The sequence below is a fragment of the Anopheles merus genome, chromosome 3L, assembly GCF_017562075.2.
Source record: "Anopheles merus strain MAF chromosome 3L, AmerM5.1, whole genome shotgun sequence".
Classification (NCBI taxonomy): Eukaryota; Metazoa; Arthropoda; class Insecta; order Diptera; family Culicidae; genus Anopheles; species Anopheles merus.
Genome location: NC_054085.1, coordinates 8,916,484 through 8,934,478, shown reverse-complemented (window position 1 = coordinate 8,934,478; position 17,995 = coordinate 8,916,484). Strand labels below are relative to the sequence as shown.

General features: G+C 42.7%; 3 protein-coding genes and 1 non-coding gene across 9 annotated transcripts in view; 3 read left to right on the top strand and 1 right to left on the bottom strand.

The window, feature by feature from the left end:
* The first annotated feature begins 1,595 nt into the window (after positions 1-1,595).
* Positions 1,596-4,398, top strand: LOC121600067. The gene is made up of 2 exons (XM_041928360.1): positions 1,596-4,170; positions 4,241-4,398. Exons 1-2 carry the CDS (start codon positions 1,975-1,977, stop codon positions 4,304-4,306), a joined length of 2,262 nt encoding a protein of 753 aa, XP_041784294.1. The 5' UTR covers positions 1,596-1,974; the 3' UTR covers positions 4,307-4,398.
* Positions 4,324-8,739, top strand: LOC121598916. The gene is made up of 4 exons (XM_041926283.1): positions 4,324-4,335; positions 4,390-4,618; positions 5,768-7,017; positions 8,731-8,739. The coding sequence occupies exons 1-4, from the start codon at positions 4,324-4,326 to the stop codon at positions 8,737-8,739; spliced, it is 1,500 nt and encodes a 499-aa protein (XP_041782217.1).
* Trnae-uuc lies at positions 7,489-7,560 on the top strand. Its single transcript has one exon. It is a non-coding gene; the product is annotated as a tRNA-Glu (tRNA).
* An 89-nt stretch (positions 8,740-8,828) lies between the features above and the next one.
* LOC121599705 (nephrin-like) overlaps positions 8,829-17,995 on the bottom strand; it is a 250,036-nt gene continuing 240,869 nt past the window's right edge. For 5 of the 6 annotated variants that reach the window (XM_041927728.1, XM_041927725.1, XM_041927726.1 and 2 more), the window contains 7 exons: positions 17,000-17,200; positions 15,345-15,935; positions 14,383-14,616; positions 11,159-11,304; positions 10,972-11,092; positions 10,045-10,139; positions 8,829-9,930 (listed from right to left, as the gene is read on the bottom strand). In XM_041927728.1, the coding sequence (XP_041783662.1) occupies positions 9,370-9,930; positions 10,045-10,139; positions 10,972-11,092; positions 11,159-11,304; positions 14,383-14,616; positions 15,345-15,935; positions 17,000-17,200 (1,949 nt within the window). In that variant the 3' untranslated portion in view covers positions 8,829-9,369. Of the gene's footprint in view, positions 9,931-10,044; positions 10,140-10,971; positions 11,093-11,158; positions 11,305-13,115; positions 13,263-14,382; positions 14,617-15,344; positions 15,936-16,999; positions 17,201-17,995 lie in introns of all 6 variants that reach the window. The other variant, XM_041927730.1, reaches the window with a different exon arrangement.

The window sequence follows — 17,995 nt, the reverse complement described above, 5'->3', positions numbered from 1 at the left end:
AATTGTTCATTTTCGAAAAAAAATTAAAATACTTATTGTACCTTGTGAATAACGGGGAAAAACAGAGGAAAATATTCAGCAACTCAAATTTGTTCCTTTAAGCACCACTACTACTACAGCACATCGTTTTTAGCGTGTTTGTGTGCGTGTATGGCATCGTTCGGGCATTTCGAGCAGTTCCCGAAGCTAGCCAATGCTTGCGCTCCTTCGTCTCACGGTCGTCTTAGCTAACAATTTGTCGCTGTTACTGCAGGATTCGACCATAACAAATGCTTCCCACGTCCACCAGCACGCATCACCTACCGTGCGCTCATACGCAGCCAGTGAAAATGTTTTCCGACAGCTGGATTGCGGTTTGGTCGGACAGCATGCGCAACAGCTCACGACGGGTTTGCTCTGCCTTCGGCTAGCCGGCACAGCACCACACCCATACAAGCAACAGGCACAGAGACAGGCACACACTGTGCAGCATTTTCCAACGGCTATCTCTATCGTTCTTGGTGGCGAACAAAGATGTAACGTTTGTTGATTAGACTTTTTGACAGGTTTGCTGCCGCAATTTACCCGCGCTAATGCTTGAATTCTTTTTATACACGCAGTCTATTTGACTGGTAGTTGTGTGTATCGTGCTGTGAGCGTTTACGAATACAAAGCAACAACCAGCGACGTTGCTTAGAGACGGAGCTGTGTACTACTACTGTTGCTCGATGGTGAGTGAAGCATTACTTTCCGCATTAGGATGCCCCGGTCTGATTGATCAGCTGTTGGGATGAATGATGGGAAAATGGGAGTAGGGAGAATTTATTTTTAATTTCAAGCTACAATCTTGCCACGAGCGACCGTTCTGGTGCAACTAAAGTAATTGTTTACAAGGCAATTTGTGCATTATGCTTAGATGCGTTCAAGAAAATTTTGTGCGCTTTAGCTTTTCACTAAATCTGAATTTATTGAAACTGATTGTTTTTGAATAAGCAAATCTATAATCAAATATAAATATATTGTTATTTATTCAATTCTAAGAAATCACTATAATGGAAATGCTATCCTTTTGAAAAATATACTTTTATGACTATATTGATATTTTTCAAAATATGTAATCCTGTCAAATATTTGAAACAATTTGCTAAGAACAGCAAACAATATTTTCATATTATTTAACTATTTGTACAAATAACCAGGCTTCTCCATCTTGCCATTTAATTCGTCTCTAGAACATTTTGAATGAATGACCAGGCTTCTCCATCGGTTGCGTTAAATACATTCTGTTGAGATAAATTGACTCAACAACAGTTTGTAATCAACGAATGATTATTAGAGGACGAGCATATTGGCTGCTTTTTATATTTAGTGCAATTGAGTACATCGATTTGCATGAGCTAATGTAGATTTATTGATTTACAAGATATAATGTATAATTTATTCAGACAGCTAGTAAATTGATTCTAAATGAATTACAGGTCAATAGGTTTTCCATTTGAAAAATATTTTTTTTACTGAAAAATATACCATCATGTATAATTTTCATAACCTGCTCATGATAATAATTTAACTGAAAAAAAATCGAGAAAATTTAGTGAACTTACTGTTTGGTACCGCATACGGTGTGATGTGCTGGTGAGGAGAAGTGTGGAGGAATGGGAATTTTTGGCGTGAGTGTGTGCGTATGTTTGCACGCGCTGCTTGATGCTGGGTGCGCGGCGCTCAGCGATCAGTCGCAATTCAATACTCAATAAAAACACACGTGAACTGTACGATCAATTCTTTCCTTTTACGGCAAATGAATCAAAAATAATATCACAACGTAGGGGCAAGTTTGCTAAAGATCGCGGGAAAGAACATTTTGGTGCGTAGTGACCAGGATTTTGATAAATCCTTCGGTTTTTGTGAAAACCGGCGTACAGAAGCGTTTGTTCATAAAGCAGTGCTGCGGCACTCGATCTGTGTTAGTGTTTGTGTGTGTGAGCCTTTTGCAAAATGTCGAAGCAGGACAAGTTGCGGTACAAGGAGCTCAAGCGGCACCAATACATGGACTCCATCAATCGTGTGAAAGAGTTCGTAAAAACGTTCACAAGTGAACAACAAAATCAAGCGTCGACGCGACTCGATCGTTTGGAAAAGATTTGGGAATCTTTTGAAACAGTGCAAGAAGACATCGAAGATTTGGAAATCTCCGAGGAAGGCGTTGCAACTAATGCGCGTATTAGAGCAGAAATGGAGGAAACGTATTTGTACGCAAAGGCGCAATTGCGTAGTATGTTGCCCATTCCGGCAGTCGCTGAAATTGTGTCTGTTGCTGCAAATGCTGCTTCACCTTCTTTTTCAAGAGTGAAGCTCCCATTGATCGCACTGCCAGAGTTTGCAGGAAATTTCGATGCGTGGTTAACGTTCCACGACACATACGTCTCACTCATACACTCATCGACGGACATAACGGCAATCGAAAAATTCCACTACCTTCGAGCTTCACTCAAAGAAGAAGCTGCGAATTTAATACAATCCATTTCGGTTACGAGTGAGAATTATGATTTGGCATGGAGTACGATCGTCAAACGTTATTCCAACCCAATCATTTTGCGTAAGAAGCATATTCGATCGCTCATATCGCTTCCTAAGATGAAAGAAACGGGAGCAGTGGCGCTCAACCATTTGGTTACCGATTTTCGACGGCATGTCAAAATCCTAGAACAATTGAAAGAACCCGTGAAATCGTTCAGTTCTATTCTCATCGAGTTGATGGCAGATAAGCTGGATGATGAAACACTCCGTGTGTGGGAAGAAGCCCATGCCGATGAAGATCCTACATTTACGGACATGATGGCGTTTTTGGAAAAACGTGTAAGAGTGTTGGAAACACTGGCAATAGAGAAGTGTAGTGCAGTTCCCAAAAAACCAATAAAGACAAAAGTATCGTTGCATGCAGCTACAACTCATACCAACAACGTACCAGTGTGTGTGATGTGCAAAAAGAACGGGCACAGTATAGCGTCGTGCAATGTGTTCAAAGGCACTAATACACAAGAACGCATGAGAGTGGTGAGTGAGAAAAGGCTGTGCAGAAATTGCTTGAAAGCAGGACATTTGGCCCATGCGTGTGCGTCCAAATACAATTGCCAGCAGTGCTCTCAGCGTCACCACACACTACTTCATGCTCACGAAGAAAACAGCAGTGTATTAGTGGGTGAAACTTCTAGCTCTTCAACAATGGCGTTGGCATCGTCGAAGAAATCCGCCGTTAACGCTATACTCTCTACAGTGGTATTGGTTGTTGTCGATGCATACGGAAAAGAACACTTAGCGCGAGCATTGCTGGACAACGGATCGCAGCCGAACGCGATCAGTGAACATCTTTGTCAGCTTTTACGACTACCACGAAAGCCCGCTAGCGTTTCAATTGCTGGTGTGGACAGCACTACCACCAATGCAAAGCACATAGTATGTACAGAAGTGCGATCTCGGATCTACCACTACCGACAAGCAATGAATTTCCTTGTGTTGAAGAAAGTAACGCAGAACATTCCGTCAACGTCGTTTTCTACTGCTGCCGTCGGCGTTCCTTCGAACTACGTTCTGGCCGATCCAGATTTCGGGACCGCGCGGCGCGTGGATATGATCATCGGTGCAGCATATTTCTATTCGTTGCTGCGTGGTGGACAAGTGCATTTGCCAAACCAGCGAAACGTTCTCATCGACACGGTGTTTGGCTGGCTCGTAGCAGGAGATACACCGACCTTTCATGAATCGCAATCGCAAACAACAATTAGTTGTCACATGATGGAGGCAACCGACAAACTACAAGAACAGCTGGAGCGATTTTGGAAGGTCGAAGAGCTTGCTATAACATCATTGTCTCCTGTTGAACAACATTGCGAGCAGTACTTCAAGCAGACGACGAATCGAGATGACACCGGCAGATACGTCGTTCGCATGCCGAAACACCACGACTACGCTCAGATGCTTGGCGATTCGAAGGCTGCAGCCCAGAAGCGCTTTCGGTTGTTGGAACAGAGGCTGGCTAAAGACAAGCATCTGAAGCAGCAGTACGATGACTTCATGCGAGAATACGTGACGCTGGGTCACATGTTTCCTGTGCCGGTTGAAGAGGACAGCATGGCTGCGGTTCACTACTTGCCGCATCATCCGGTGGTGAAAGAGTCCAGCACGACGACCAAGGTGCGTGTGGTTTTCGACGGCTCGGCGAAGAGCGTCACGGGGCATTCTCTAAACAATGTCTTGCATGTAGGACCAGTCGTGCAAGATGAGCTGCTGTCTCTCGTCGTGCGATTCCGCAAGTATAAGGTGGCGGTGATCGCCGACATCGAGAAAATGTATCGCCAGGTGAGTATGCATCCCGATGACCGACGTTTACAACGTATTTTTTGGCGCTTTCAGAAAACAGAAGTTGTGCAAACTTTTGAGTTGGCAACGGTGACGTATGGTCTGGCTCCATCGTCATTCCTAGCAACACGTACGCTACTTCAACTAGCTGAGGATGAAGGCGCTCCTTATCCTTTGGCAACTGAAGCCGTAAAGAAGAACTTGTACGTGGACGATCTGATCTCCGGCGCAGAAAGCATTGAGCAAGCAATTCAACTTCGTGACGAACTGACCAGTCTCATGAGTAAGGGAGGTTTCAGGTTCCGAAAATGGTGCTCAAACGAGTTGAGTGTGCTTGATGGGTTGACACCTGATCTGCTTGGAACAACAGCATCCCATGAATTCGAAGCAGCCGCAAATGTCAAGACGCTTGGCATATGTTGGGAACCACCAAACGATGTATTCCGTTTCACGATTGCTATCCCTGATGTACGACCCTGCACGAAACGTACAGTGCTATCTACGATTGCCCAGCTGTACGATCCGCTTGGCTTGCTATCGCCTATCATCGTGCAAGCAAAAATCCTCTTACAGGAACTTTGGGCAAACAAACTCGGTTGGGATGACGAATTGCCGCGGCAATTGTGTGACAAATGGGAAGAGTTTTGCGAACAGCTCCCCATGCTAGCTCATTTCAAGATCCCGAGATTTGCTTTGACACCCAACTATAACTATGTAGAGCTGCATTGTTTTGCAGACGCATCAGAAGCAGCTTATGGTGCGTGTGCCTACCTGAGATCGCAAAGCATCGACGGCACAACCCAAGTAACGCTGCTAGCTTCTAAATCGAGAGTGGCTCCTCTCAAACCGCTTACCATCCCTAGACTGGAACTATGCGCAGCCTTGCTAGCTGCCAGATTACAGCAGAAACTAATATCAGCCATTGACATGGCAGTAAACGAAACACATATGTGGTCCGATTCAACCATCACGCTGCAATGGCTTGCAGCACCACCTAGAACGTGGAAAACTTTCATCGCAAACCGAGTAGGAGAGATACAAGCTGCTACCAATGGATGCATTTGGCATCATGTGCCAGGGATCGAGAACCCTGCCGACATGCTATCCAGAGGTGTTTCTGCGGAATTGCTTTTGGAAAGCAACATGTGGATGCATGGACCAGATTGGCTGATGAACGATAGCTCGTGCTGGCCCAGCAAATCGTATGGACAACAGCACTTCACTGATGATGAGCTGGAAAGAAAGGGTAACGTTGTGTTAACTGCCCAAGTAGTCGAGCCCGACCCACTGCTCCTACGATACTCCTCATTCAGAACGTTGGTTCATGTAACTGCATATTGCATGCGATTTTGCCACATTGCGCGTGGTAAAGAACAACGCGAAACGATCAATCTCTCTGTGGATGAGATTCAAAATGCTAAAATCGTTTTAGTAAAGATGGTACAGCGACAAGTATTTCCCGATGAACTACGACAACTGCGTAAGAAACAAAAGCTTGTTGGTGGATCCCCACTCAAGCTACTCCATCCATTCATTGACAAGGATGGTGTCATACGTGTTGGTGGCAGACTTGGACATGCCGATTTGCCATTCTGTGTGAAGCATCCGATCGTCATTCCTGGGTATCATCCATTTACCCAATTGCTGTTGAGGCAGCAACATGAGAAAGTGATGCATGGTGGCATCACATCAACACTTTCAGCCATTCGCGAGGAGTTTTGGCCATTGAATGGCAGGAGAGCGGTTCGATCTACCATCCGAGCATGTTATCGCTGCAACCGAGCCAATCCTGTTCCAATTCGGCAACCGATGGGACAGCTACCGCTTTCTCGAGTCACTGCAAACGAAGCATTTGTCTGTACAGGTGTGGATTACTGTGGGCCGATAATGCTGAAGCCTGTTCATCGCAAAGCAGCTCCTCAAAAGGCGTACCTATGCATTTTTGTATGCATGAGCACCAAAGCAGTGCATTTAGAGCTTGTGAGTGACCTAAGTACATCAGGGTTCCTGAAGGCTTTAGACCGTTTCATCTTCCGACGAAACAAGCCGAACCATATCTATTCGGATAATGGTACAAATTTCGTCGGCGCAAAGAACGCACTTCACCAAGTCTACCAGATGCTGCATGACGAAGCTCAAAACCGTCAAATCAATAACTACCTAGCAGAAGAAGGAATTGAATGGCACCTTATTCCACCTCGTGCACCAAACTTCGGTGGGCTTTGGGAAGCCGCCGTGAAGGTGGCCAAGAAGCTTTTGGTCAGGCAGTTAGGTGTCTCGCTACTATCTTATGAGGATCTGGCAACAGTGCTGATCAAAATCGAAGGCTGCATGAATTCTCGTCCATTGACGCCGCTTTCGAATGACCCTAACGATTTGTCAGCTTTAACACCGAGTCATTTTCTCATCAAGGGAATGATGCGTCCACCTCCAGAAACTGACATACGGGATGTCCCGACCAATCGACTCGACCAGTATCAGCGGTTGCAGAAGTACGCTCAACATTTCTGGCAGCGCTGGCGTACAGAGTATCTTTATGAGCTTGCTCAGCAACAGCGACGTAATCCACCAGAACAACAAGTCTCTATCGGAGACATCGTCATTATCAAGGATGAACATCTCCCATCCGCTCGTTGGCCCTTGGCTCGGATCGTGGAAGTACACCCTGGGCAGGATGGGATTGTGCGTGTTGTTACCTTAAAAACTGCCTCTGGGGTAATGAAGAGACCGTCGTCTAATATATGTTTGTTAGAGTGTTCACGAGAATTTTGAAAACTTAGTTGTTCAAGGGGGCCGGTATGTTTGGTACCGCATACGGTGTGATGTGCTGGTGAGGAGAAGTGTGGAGGAATGGGAATTTTTGGCGTGAGTGTGTGCGTATGTTTGCACGCGCTGCTTGATGCTGGGTGCGCGGCGCTCAGCGATCAGTCGCAATTCAATACTCAATAAAAACACACGTGAACTGTACGATCAATTCTTTCCTTTTACGGCAAATGAATCAAAAATAATATCACAACGTAGGGGCAAGTTTGCTAAAGATCGCGGGAAAGAACACTTACTATATACGTCACCGGTGGAAAGACGGAATGTATGGAATCTGGAAAGACAATCATGATTTTATTAAGTTTATATCTAACTTGCAAACAACGCATCTCCCATATGGTCTAGTGGCTAGGATATCTGGCTTTCACCCAGAAGGCCCGGGTTCGATTCCCGGTATGGGAAAAACTTTTTTGCAGTTTCATTTTACATTCAGCGTACTAATGATACGAAATTTTGTACGAAATGTTTTTTATGGTCATCGTTATGGTCAATTAATGGAATAAAATAATGCATAATGGATGCATAGCAGTTGATCTTTATTTTTTCTTCTAAAGTCATACAAATACTCAAATGAAGAGCAAACCCGTGTCATTACTTTGATCTTCATTTCACTGTATTATCTCCCGTCTTATTCTCATTCTTCTTAATTTGTTGTTTGTTTACATTGTCTGCTGAAACTATCTATGATAAAATTTATATTAAAATTATTGTTTACACTACTTTGTTCTATCTACTCGTTGGATGTACACGTTCGGTAAGTTGGTTTGCATGCGTTTATCTGTATCTGTTCTGACCTGCGATGATAGTTTGCCTAACTGTGGTCTATTGCACATCTGCACACAGTAATGAAATGTGTAGCACTATGGTAAACTATTTGCCTATGTCTCAGTCACGAGAATCTTCCAAGGAAGAATTTGTGCTGGTTTGCATTGGTACGAAAATCAATGGAAAGTGATCGACAGCCCACTTATATGTTGTTTTATGTTGCTATAAAGAATAAAGTAAGTAATTAAAATGTGCGTATTCATCTCTCAAGAAACCGTTGGCAGTTTATTTGGCTTTCTTGAAACTGCTCGATGTGGCGCAATATCTTTTTTTGCTTCAAAGCTAAAATGTTTCAAGATTTTCAAAAAATCGAATATTATTGGTTCGATGTTTTCCTGACGTGTTAACTTTACCGGCATCGGCATCGACTTCTTTGGCTAACAGTTGTTCTTTAAATGCTATCAATGTTTGTATCGTTTCACGTATTTACAGTAACTTTGCCAACAAAATACAAAATTTGTCATGTTCATGGTAAACTACAAAATGTTTAAACTTAACGATACAATAATAAAGTATGTGAGGTAATCTTCGTAAAGAAAAACCATAGAAACGATTCTAAAATTATGAGTGAAATTCAATTTCAATTGTTTAATGTTTCATTATTGTCGATCAGAATTTTTAGAATTGAAGAAATAGAAGTAAATAAAGAATATGACTGCTTTCTTATTAGTTTAAGGTTTGAGTTCTTATGAATGATTAATTGACAATGTCTATTTTTACCTCTTATTTCCTTATTAACTTTGGTAGTTTCTGTGAACTTGTTTATAAATTGGCAAACAAAAATAAAATATTTCCCTTAAATAATGTTTCTTTATCGTTAATTGTTGTAAAACAGTGTTTTTTTAAACTATTACTATATGTCACTACATGGTTTGTGATTTTTTGTATCCGTGCGCTTAGTCGTACCGAGACAATTTCACGCTATGGAGCGTGAAAAAGTGGCCAAATAGCAACGTCAGTGCAACATTTCAAATCAATTTGTGGGTGTTTTTATGTCATCTTGTGTGGTGCGATGAAATACGCCCATGCACTGCGTGACAATACTCGCCGTAAAATAGATGGTATTTATATGAGCTTTTGCATAGATATCTTCGAATGTAATCGATTTTGGCTTCATGCTTTACAGTACATCGCTATGTAATGGTGTGTCAAGGCGCATTCTAAACAAGTTTTTTCTCCGATCAAGAGTAAAAAATCACCTTACTAACAAAGTATTATTAAAGTATCATTAAATTTACGCAACGTACGTAAAATATAATGTTTCGCTTTGTAAAACACAACTAAAGGGTAGTCATACACTAATCAATAAAGTGTCGTGTCATTCTTCAAAATATTACCCATTAATGATTGATTTTGGCCCTCTGATTAGTACGAACCCTATCAGCGCTAAACCAGATGTCCGTCCGAATCGGTGTACCCGACAGAAACGTTGTATGACGCTAGACTGGAACTAGCTGGCGGATCATACGCTCCCATCAGCAAACTACTCCCCGCACTGGTGCCAATGTGACCTTGTGGGTCCATCATCAACCCGTACCCGCTCGGTCCAGCCACATACTGATCCGACGGGATCGGAGAGGGATTGTGTATACTGTACAGTTGCTGCTGCTGCTGCTGCTGTTGAAGTGGCAGGCTTGAATAGGTGTGACTTCCGCTAGCGGAACTGTTGCTCCGTTTTGGATCCTTGAGGATACCTTGCGGTTGTTTGGGGGTCGATTGGACGGCTTGTGAAATGCTGGCATTGAGTGAACCGAACGGCAACGTCGTGGAAAGACTGCTGGAATCGTGCTGTTGGCCGCCAGTTCTGTGGTGTGTGTGGTACGTTACATCTGGAGGTGGAACCATCGTTCGCGCTACCCGTCGTAATGTTTCGGAAGAGCTTTGCGTTGGTCCAACGGAGGGTAGAATGGGTAGTGGAGGTGTGGGAAACTCGACGCCCGGATAATCCTGAATTAAAGTTAAGAACATTAGAGCTTTTATCCTTGCTTTTGAAAGAGCTTTTGCTGTAAATGGAGCTTTTTAAAAGCACATAACAGTTGAAGGGTGATGAGCGTTGCTTACCATCGGTGGATAGAAACGGTCGTTGTTCATGTGATAGTAGGAGCCGTCCATAGTTGAGTTTTTCAGTTGGTCGGTGTGCCCGGATTGATCATATCCTGGAATTAAAAATAGTTTTAGTAATTTTTATTGCTTTTTTAAGTTTTCATCATGTCAAATTACGTTTCAATATTACATCAAAACATCTAAGTTTGTCTGTTAACTTAAAACTTCAGCAGGTGAAAATAATATGCTGACCATTTCTGAAGAGGGGATTTATTTTTTTGAAAAATGTATTCAAAACTCTATCACATTGTATTATTTTGTTTTACCAATTAGTTTATAAAATTAAAATACAATTTCAACAGCAATAGTTAAAAAACAAACAATTTACCATTACTTTGTTTGATATTTTAACAGTTTGGTTACTTTATTAAGAAAATCATTAATTAACATAATAGAATGTAATAAGTTGGTTAATATATTAGATGGATATCCAGAGATGTAGTCTCAGGAAAGCACTGCTATTATTTCATTTAAGAAAAGAATGAGATTTCGAAAAGTAAAATAATTTAAAATTGAACACACGAGCATGGTTTATTTTGTTTTAAAATAATACTGTACCACATTTTTTTGTTTAAAAAATTTAAATAATACTGTACACGTTATAGAAAACGTCCCTGTACAAAGTTATATAAAATTACGTTACAATAAAACAAATAACATCATAAAGCAAAATGAGGTAGAAGAACAGTTTGTCAAAGCTTTTGAAAAAAAAAAATGCAAACAAACGCATTTGCGAGCCACTGGAATGGCTCGTGAAATATTTCATACCAACCATTGAAATATTTCACACAGTTCACAATACAATATGCTTTCGGAAAATTTGTGCTATAAGTTGCTTTTCCTGTCACAAAGAAAAAGCTTTTAAAATAAACTTTCAAAACGTACCGTTCTCAGTGCCGGTATTGCTTGCGTAGTGAGGTAGGTTGCCCTCCTGCTGGTACCTCGGTGGTTGCATCTCTCCTCCATCGATTAGATACGTAGAAACAGCACGTTTTCTAGTTTCATCCTGCAACAAAAACACATGCAAATGTAAATAATGATTGAAAGCTTAAGGATTACAGCTGTAACTCACCATAAAATCCGGCTGACTACCGTCGTTTGAGTACGCGTCGCTCTTTTCCGAAACGCTGGACAGTGTCTCGCCCGTCACTGTATCGTTGTACGAGCTGGGCGCATACATCTCAATCGTTGCCGATTTGCTATTTGGGTTGGATGAGTCTACGATGTGTAACCGAAAACAGTCATACATTAGTATTTAGTAATGGTGTTCAGTTTTGGGACAGGTTTGGGTGGTTCGTTTCCGGTTGTTTTTCTACTTCTTCTAGGGTTTACGTGAACAATGTGAATCGAAATGCTCAGTGAGAGTGTCTTTGTTTCTTTTTTTTTATCTTGGGAAAAATAATAAATCAATTCCACTAATGGTAACTCGTCACACTTAGCACACCGGTCTTGTTGGACATAATTTGCATTGCGATATGATTGATAATACATAAGATGGAACGGTGCGGAACATTACCGTAAAAAAGAGGTTTCGACCATACAAAACAAAACGTAAAAACCACCAACAGCAGTAATCCTCGGTTAATGTGCCCGCTTCTTCCGGGGCCGCACAGATTAGCCCATCCCGGAGGCCATTTGTGTGTATTGTTTTCACTGATGACATCGTCGATGAAAAGTTATAATCATGATTGATGTTCCCGGTGACACCTGTGGTCGCAAGGCTTTGCCAATACCTCGAATGCTTTCGGGATAGAATAATGTGTTGCGGAGTGGAGTGGAAAAAAAGATCACCCCGAGCCTTGTCGTGCAGTGCGCCGTCCCATTAGCACTGAGCGATGTCTGATTTGTGGTTTGATTGCGGGGATTATCAGCTCGCGGGTAATCGACACGATATGAATTATCGCACCCAGCTGGTGGAGCGAAATGGCATGGATTGATTGAACGTTGTGCCAATTAAAGATTGTTCATTTTAAGCTCATTGCTCACGATTCACTGTGGTTGATTTATTTGAGCAAACAGTGTTGAAATGTGTATGTGTTGATTGCGCATTGAAAATAAAATGCAGAAGTCTACTGCACACGGTTCCAACAAGGATATTTAACAATATCTTTACATCAATGTAACTAGTGACTTAAACACTATTCAAGCATAAACTATAAACTATTTCAATTGTAATAATTTTGTTGTTATGTTCAAACTGTCGCCGCAGCCCAGTCAGTATGAACTTTAAGCCGACAATTTAAATTACAGTTATGCATATATTTCAATACTTGAATGACTCTAGATTTTTTTCAATTTCAAGTTATTTGCAATAGCACGTTCCACTAATCTTAACATACTTTTTTCAATTTAAGATAAAGGTTTACAACTAAAAAAATACAATTCCCTCTTAAGGACTTTTACATTATCTTAAAAAAAAATGCAGTTATCTGCAGATCACATGCTTTTTGTTTTTATGTTTGTTTATAACCGTTACAATACGTATTTTAGTCAATTCAAATAAAATGCTAATCAAGAGTCATGCTATTTTCATTGAAAGGATAAAACTGATTACTTGAGTTGTGTTCTGAATGCCTCCATTGTACGTAGAATTTGTAAACAAAATATTGTTCATCTAAAAGCTAAAGCTTGAAAAGTACAGCTTAAAGGCTTAGAATGGCATAAAATAGCAAAAACTTAATTTAAAAAAAAATATTAAAAAAAAAACAAACCCATACATCACACGGGCTTTCACAAAACCGTCCTAGCCGTACGTGAAACAGATGTTTGGAAATAAAATTGATCTACACATAACCCTCAAAACAAAACCCCAGCATAGGCCAGTGAACAAATTTAAGCGGATGTTAGAAAACATTCGTTTGATGTATTTAAGCGGAGCGGTGGGGACAGAAGAAGAAGAAAAAAAAGTACACTTTCAAACAGGGGCTTAACGGACAAAAAAGAGGGTGAAAAAAAAGACAAGGCCAGAAGGGAGAAAAACAAAAAAGCGGAAATCGAAAAATGAAAAAAAGACACTCTGTTTAGTTTACCTTTAGCCCGCTTCCTCATGATGAAGCAGGCGACGAGGCCAGCGTTCACGATCAGCAAACACAGTCCGGCGAAGGCGAAGCAAAATATCACGAAGCTGGGCAGTGCCGCCTTTTCGCTCAGTTCCGCTGGTATCGTTCCGTCTGATGCTGGTAAACGGGTCGGGAGGCAAATGCGTGTTGTGTAGATGGCACAAAGAACATGCGTTGCGTAAATGCGTCCAGTACGTACGCAGTATGTATGTGTGTGAGTGCGCCAGTGCGTTTCCGCAGCGTACAAGGCGTGTTTTATCATCGGAATACCAGTGTGCAGGAGCAGCAGCAGCAGCAGCAGCAGCAAATGAAACGAAACAGAAATAAATGCAAACGAAAGGTAAAGTTAAACAAAGCCGAATAAAACTGAAAAACTGACAGGAGAGAAAAAAAATCATATAACGGCTTAAAACAAATGATGAATAAGACAAACACAAAGAAGCAAGCGTGAACGAGTGTTGTGTTTTTGGTTTGGAAACATTGCACTAGCAGTTGGCAACTGGAAAGTAAGTGATGACGGTTAGGTTTCCAAGAGGTGAAAAATGCATCTCTTTAGGACTTGTGCATGCATCTTGCATTAAAAAAAGTTGCAGAAATATGACTTCAGTATTTAAAACGACGAACAAACGCTTGGTGCCGTGACTAGGATTTTACATTTAAGGCTTGTCAAGCTGACGTTTTAATTCGGTTTAAATCCAATTTGAATAAAGTTTTTTTTTTCTCAAAAATCCCTTTAAAGTGTCCTCAAACCTTTATCATCCTACGCTTCACGAAAAAAGGCGGAGAAAATGAAAAATGAATTTGTTAACTAGCCACGAATAAATCACTTTTCTTCTTTCGCGTTGCTGGGACGAATCGTACCTCCCAGTCGCGACAACAGGTACCGTGGGCTGGTGGTGCTAGCGGCAAACGGTCTGTTGCAAAAAAGGATAAGCGGGAAAGCTTAACCCAAGCGAAAGCGAAGATATTAAAAAATAATTAACAACAAATCCATCCCCAAACCGCAGCACCGAGAGGGTGCAATGCGAGCGAGCGGGCGTGCGGCTGAAGAAAAGCTTGGAAGGTCGCACTGACTGACTTAACGACGATGGGTACCACAAACGAAACCAAGACACTCTCACATAATAAACCAAGGGAAGAGAAGGACATAATGGTGAGCACAAACCCCCCAGAGGGAAGTGGCGAGCAACCGGAAACGGTGACCGTGGCTGCCCGTGGGAAAGGAAACAACCATTACCACCGCTGTTGTACAGCGCGCCGGTGTATTTATGATCGTGCCGCGCACGACGCGAACTGGAGCTGCCGGGTAGACTGCGCCGGTAGAGACAGAATCCGATAAGAAGGATATTGAGCAGCACCAGGGCTATACCGGCCGCGACCCCAATTCCAAGCAGCAGCAAGGTGGACGGTCCAGCTGGAGACGATGGCGCCAGGAAGGAGGACGATTCCATCGGTGGCTGCGGCTGTCGCTCTGCAAAATGTGGAGTGAACCTTGCAGTTAGGGGCGGTCCTACTCTTCCTGCTTTTTGTGTGTCCTCCATCAGGAAGAGCGGGAGGCAAGATGTTGGGCTTTTTGCTTTTGCCGTCCCTTTTTTCTATTTTTAATCGCTGGATGAACTGCCATCCACAGTAAAGTCTGGGATTTGTATTGTTTTGGTGTGGAGAGGTATACGGGATATGGGAAGGATGACAGGGTGCAAAAAATCTTCATCGAGGTGGCTGACAAGGTACCGGGCTGTGGATGCCGGATGCCTCGAAGGATGCGTTCGGATGTGGTGGCCGGGAAAAGATTTGGATTAATTTCAGTTTTAATTAAAAACCGTTGTAATTTGAGTGAAAGCGTTCGCAGCGAAGCAGAAACATTGCTGTGCTAGTCTCTTTCTTTCTCTCTCTCTCTCACACACACACATACATACACACATATACGCTCAAATACACACACACAATGTCTCTCTCTAGCACAGCACACACAAAAAGTCATGGCGGTCCTGATGGATACTATGCCTTTCTTTTCCTCCATTTTTGACGACAGTGATGTTGGTGAACTCATCGATCCAAAAGCACAGCGTTGGCTGCATGGTGAATCTTTGCCCCGGTTCAATTCCCACCTCTCCCCTCCCAAATACACACATACACGATAAAAAAGCATTAACGGACGCTTCCGCACCTCCTGCAGGTAATGAAGTTGACTTTAATTACCTTTGGTTTGGGCCCGGGTCAGATCGGGCAAGTAACGGCTCTCGCCGAGCACGTTCGCCGCCATGATCGAGAACAGGTAGAGCGTGTTGCTACGCAACCCGGCCACGGTAAGCTGGTGTGCGTTCGGGGGACCATCCTCGTACCGGTACCGTTCGGACGTTGCTTCCCGGTACCGTATCCGGTAGCTCGCACGATGTCCACCATCGAAACCGGGCTCCCAGCCGAGCGTAACGCTGTCGTGCGTTACATTTAGCACCGTCAGCGTGGCGGGCGAATCGGGCGCAGACCGTACGTCCAATCGACCGGTACCGGATCCACTTCCGAGGTCGTTTTTAGCACGGCACTCGTAATCGCCATAGTCGCGCGAGGAGATGCGCTCGATTACAAGGATGGATTCGTGCGTTAGGGGATCGAGCTGACGCTGTAGGGTGTAGTATTTCGAGGACTGGTTGATCGGCAGCTCCTGTCCGGTACGGATCCAGTGGAAGATGGGCGCGGGTGCTGCCTTGGCCCGGCAGGGAAGGCGTGCCTGATCGCCCGGACCGGACGCGGCACGTAGCATTGCGGGCGATTTGTCTATCTCGGGTGCAACTGGTGGATGAGAATAGAAGTGCAAAAAAAAAAAGAAAAGAAGTGGGACCGTATTGTATTGTATTGTATTGTATTGTATTGTAGAGTGGAATGTGGAGAATAAACATGTTATAGGTTTTAGTGGAAAACGGATTGTTTTGCAATAAATCTCCAATAAGTTATTTAAACTCATAAACGCCAAATAGAACTAGACAATGAAATACCTTAGTCTAGAGAAAGCAACATTTTAAGTTTGCTTAACATCAAACCTAAAAACAAAAAATACAGGTTTAATCTGTTCTTGTTGCATAAATCCTAATATCTGTTGAATTTTACAGCTTCGATCATGTTTTCGTTTACTTCCAATTTCAAAAGATTTATTGGATTTGTATTTAAATAAGATAAAAAAATAAACACACCCAACGTCATCCAACAGGGCATAGATATATTTTAAATAGGCTCAAATGTAACAAATTTAAAATATTACTATTTGGTAACATTTACTATTGTTGGAAACTTTTACGAGGTTCCGACAGACTATCAGCTAAGGCTATGTTTTATGTGTGTGCAATGAAATAAAAAGAGAGAAAACGCAGAAATTTGATAATTTCGATAAAAATACCCAACCGGTTTATAGAAAATAAACAAATAAAAAACAATATTTTTTTTTGGAATGTCATCTAGAATGTTGCTATGGATTTTTTTGACATAAAGCACAACCACCATACAAAAGCTTATGAGTAAAATATTATAAGCTATTTTGAGTAACAGAATTTATCCTAAAATTTGAACTGCTTCCCACATAATTTTGTATTTGTTTTACGATTAAATTCGATTTTTGAGCATAGGCAAGAAATCAATTACTAAAAGTGAACATAGTTTAAAAAAACGGAATCATTTCAAACCTTCTGAAACATTTGGTATTTTGTTCATTAAATTGGAGAGAGAAACTTTAGAGAAAAATGAAACAACTCATTGAATATAAATACTACAAACATTCAGCGTTTTCAGCGTTGAATGAGTAAAAACCCAAAGCGTCCGTCAAGCACCACGGCCGCTGACGGCCAAAGTGCCGCAACACCTACATTTGACAATCAATAGCACATTGCGACTGTCCGGGGCTGCGACACGATTATCAGCGATGCACCGGAAATTGCCCACATCCTCCCTTTGGGCGTCCTTCACCACCAGCGTGCCGGTTCCGTTTGCGTAGCCGGTGGTGGTTTTCGCTCGCAGATCGTACCCATCCCGCTCCCAGCGAATAAGGTCCGGCGTTAATGGGTTTCCTGAAACGAGATTGCAGACACGAGGCTGAGTGAAAGTGCAATGCACGCAAAACATGGTGGAAGAAGCGAGGGGAAAAAACGAGACAATCTTAGGAGGACAATCCGTTGCCTATTTTTGTCGACGACTGCCCGGTCCGGCTGTTGAGAGAGTGTTAGTTGGCCGTTAGTGTTGTTGCTGTTGTCTCTGCTGCTTTTCCGTTGATGTGGCAAGTTATGTGCGCATCGGAATGCTTTTTTCCGTGGTTCATGTCTTGCGTTCGGGTTATGAAAGCGACGCGCAACAAACGCAAACGCAAACGCACGTGTAGCATTGGTGGCATCTTTCGACCTCATCCGCATCAGGTACACCGTGTGTGTCCGTGTTTGCATTTGCCATTTTGCGATGGGAAATGTTGTGTTTGCACGTTTGCACAGTCTTTTTTCGGTCACTATTTTTGAATCGTCTTTTTATAGTACATGCACTCGCCGGGTGCTCACCGTTTGCAAAAATGCCACCAGCAGCAAAGTGCATACGTGCTCGCTTTTGGAGATGGAATTTGCGCACTTCTGTGGGTGGGGCTTTTGTGGTGAGGTTTTGGGGTCCATTTCTTTTTTGCTGCAGCAGTGAACATCATCCACACTTGGAGGAAACAAAAACAAGGAACTCAAATATGGCTCCCTTCTAGTCTGCTCGGTACGGATACGGACCATTACTACGCAAGCCATTTATCGCGTGTGGCCAGGTCGTGACGGTACATTTCAACCGCCGGTCACCGGGAAAGGTGAGATGTGGAAACTGGGGAAGTTTTCGAACAT

Excerpts from the sequence above, each read along its gene's own strand:
- LOC121600067 (XM_041928360.1), top strand. The coding sequence starts at position 1,975 with ATGTCGAAGCAGGACAAGTTGCGGTACAAGGAGCTCAAGCGGCACCAA. Across the intron at positions 4,171-4,240 it reads AGTCCAGCACGACGACCAAG|GACCAGTCGTGCAAGATGAG; the intron begins GTGCGTGTGGTT and ends TCTTGCATGTAG.
- LOC121598916 (XM_041926283.1), top strand. Across the intron at positions 4,619-5,767 it reads CGAACTGACCAGTCTCATGA|TAAAGATGGTACAGCGACAA; the intron begins GTAAGGGAGGTT and ends AAATCGTTTTAG.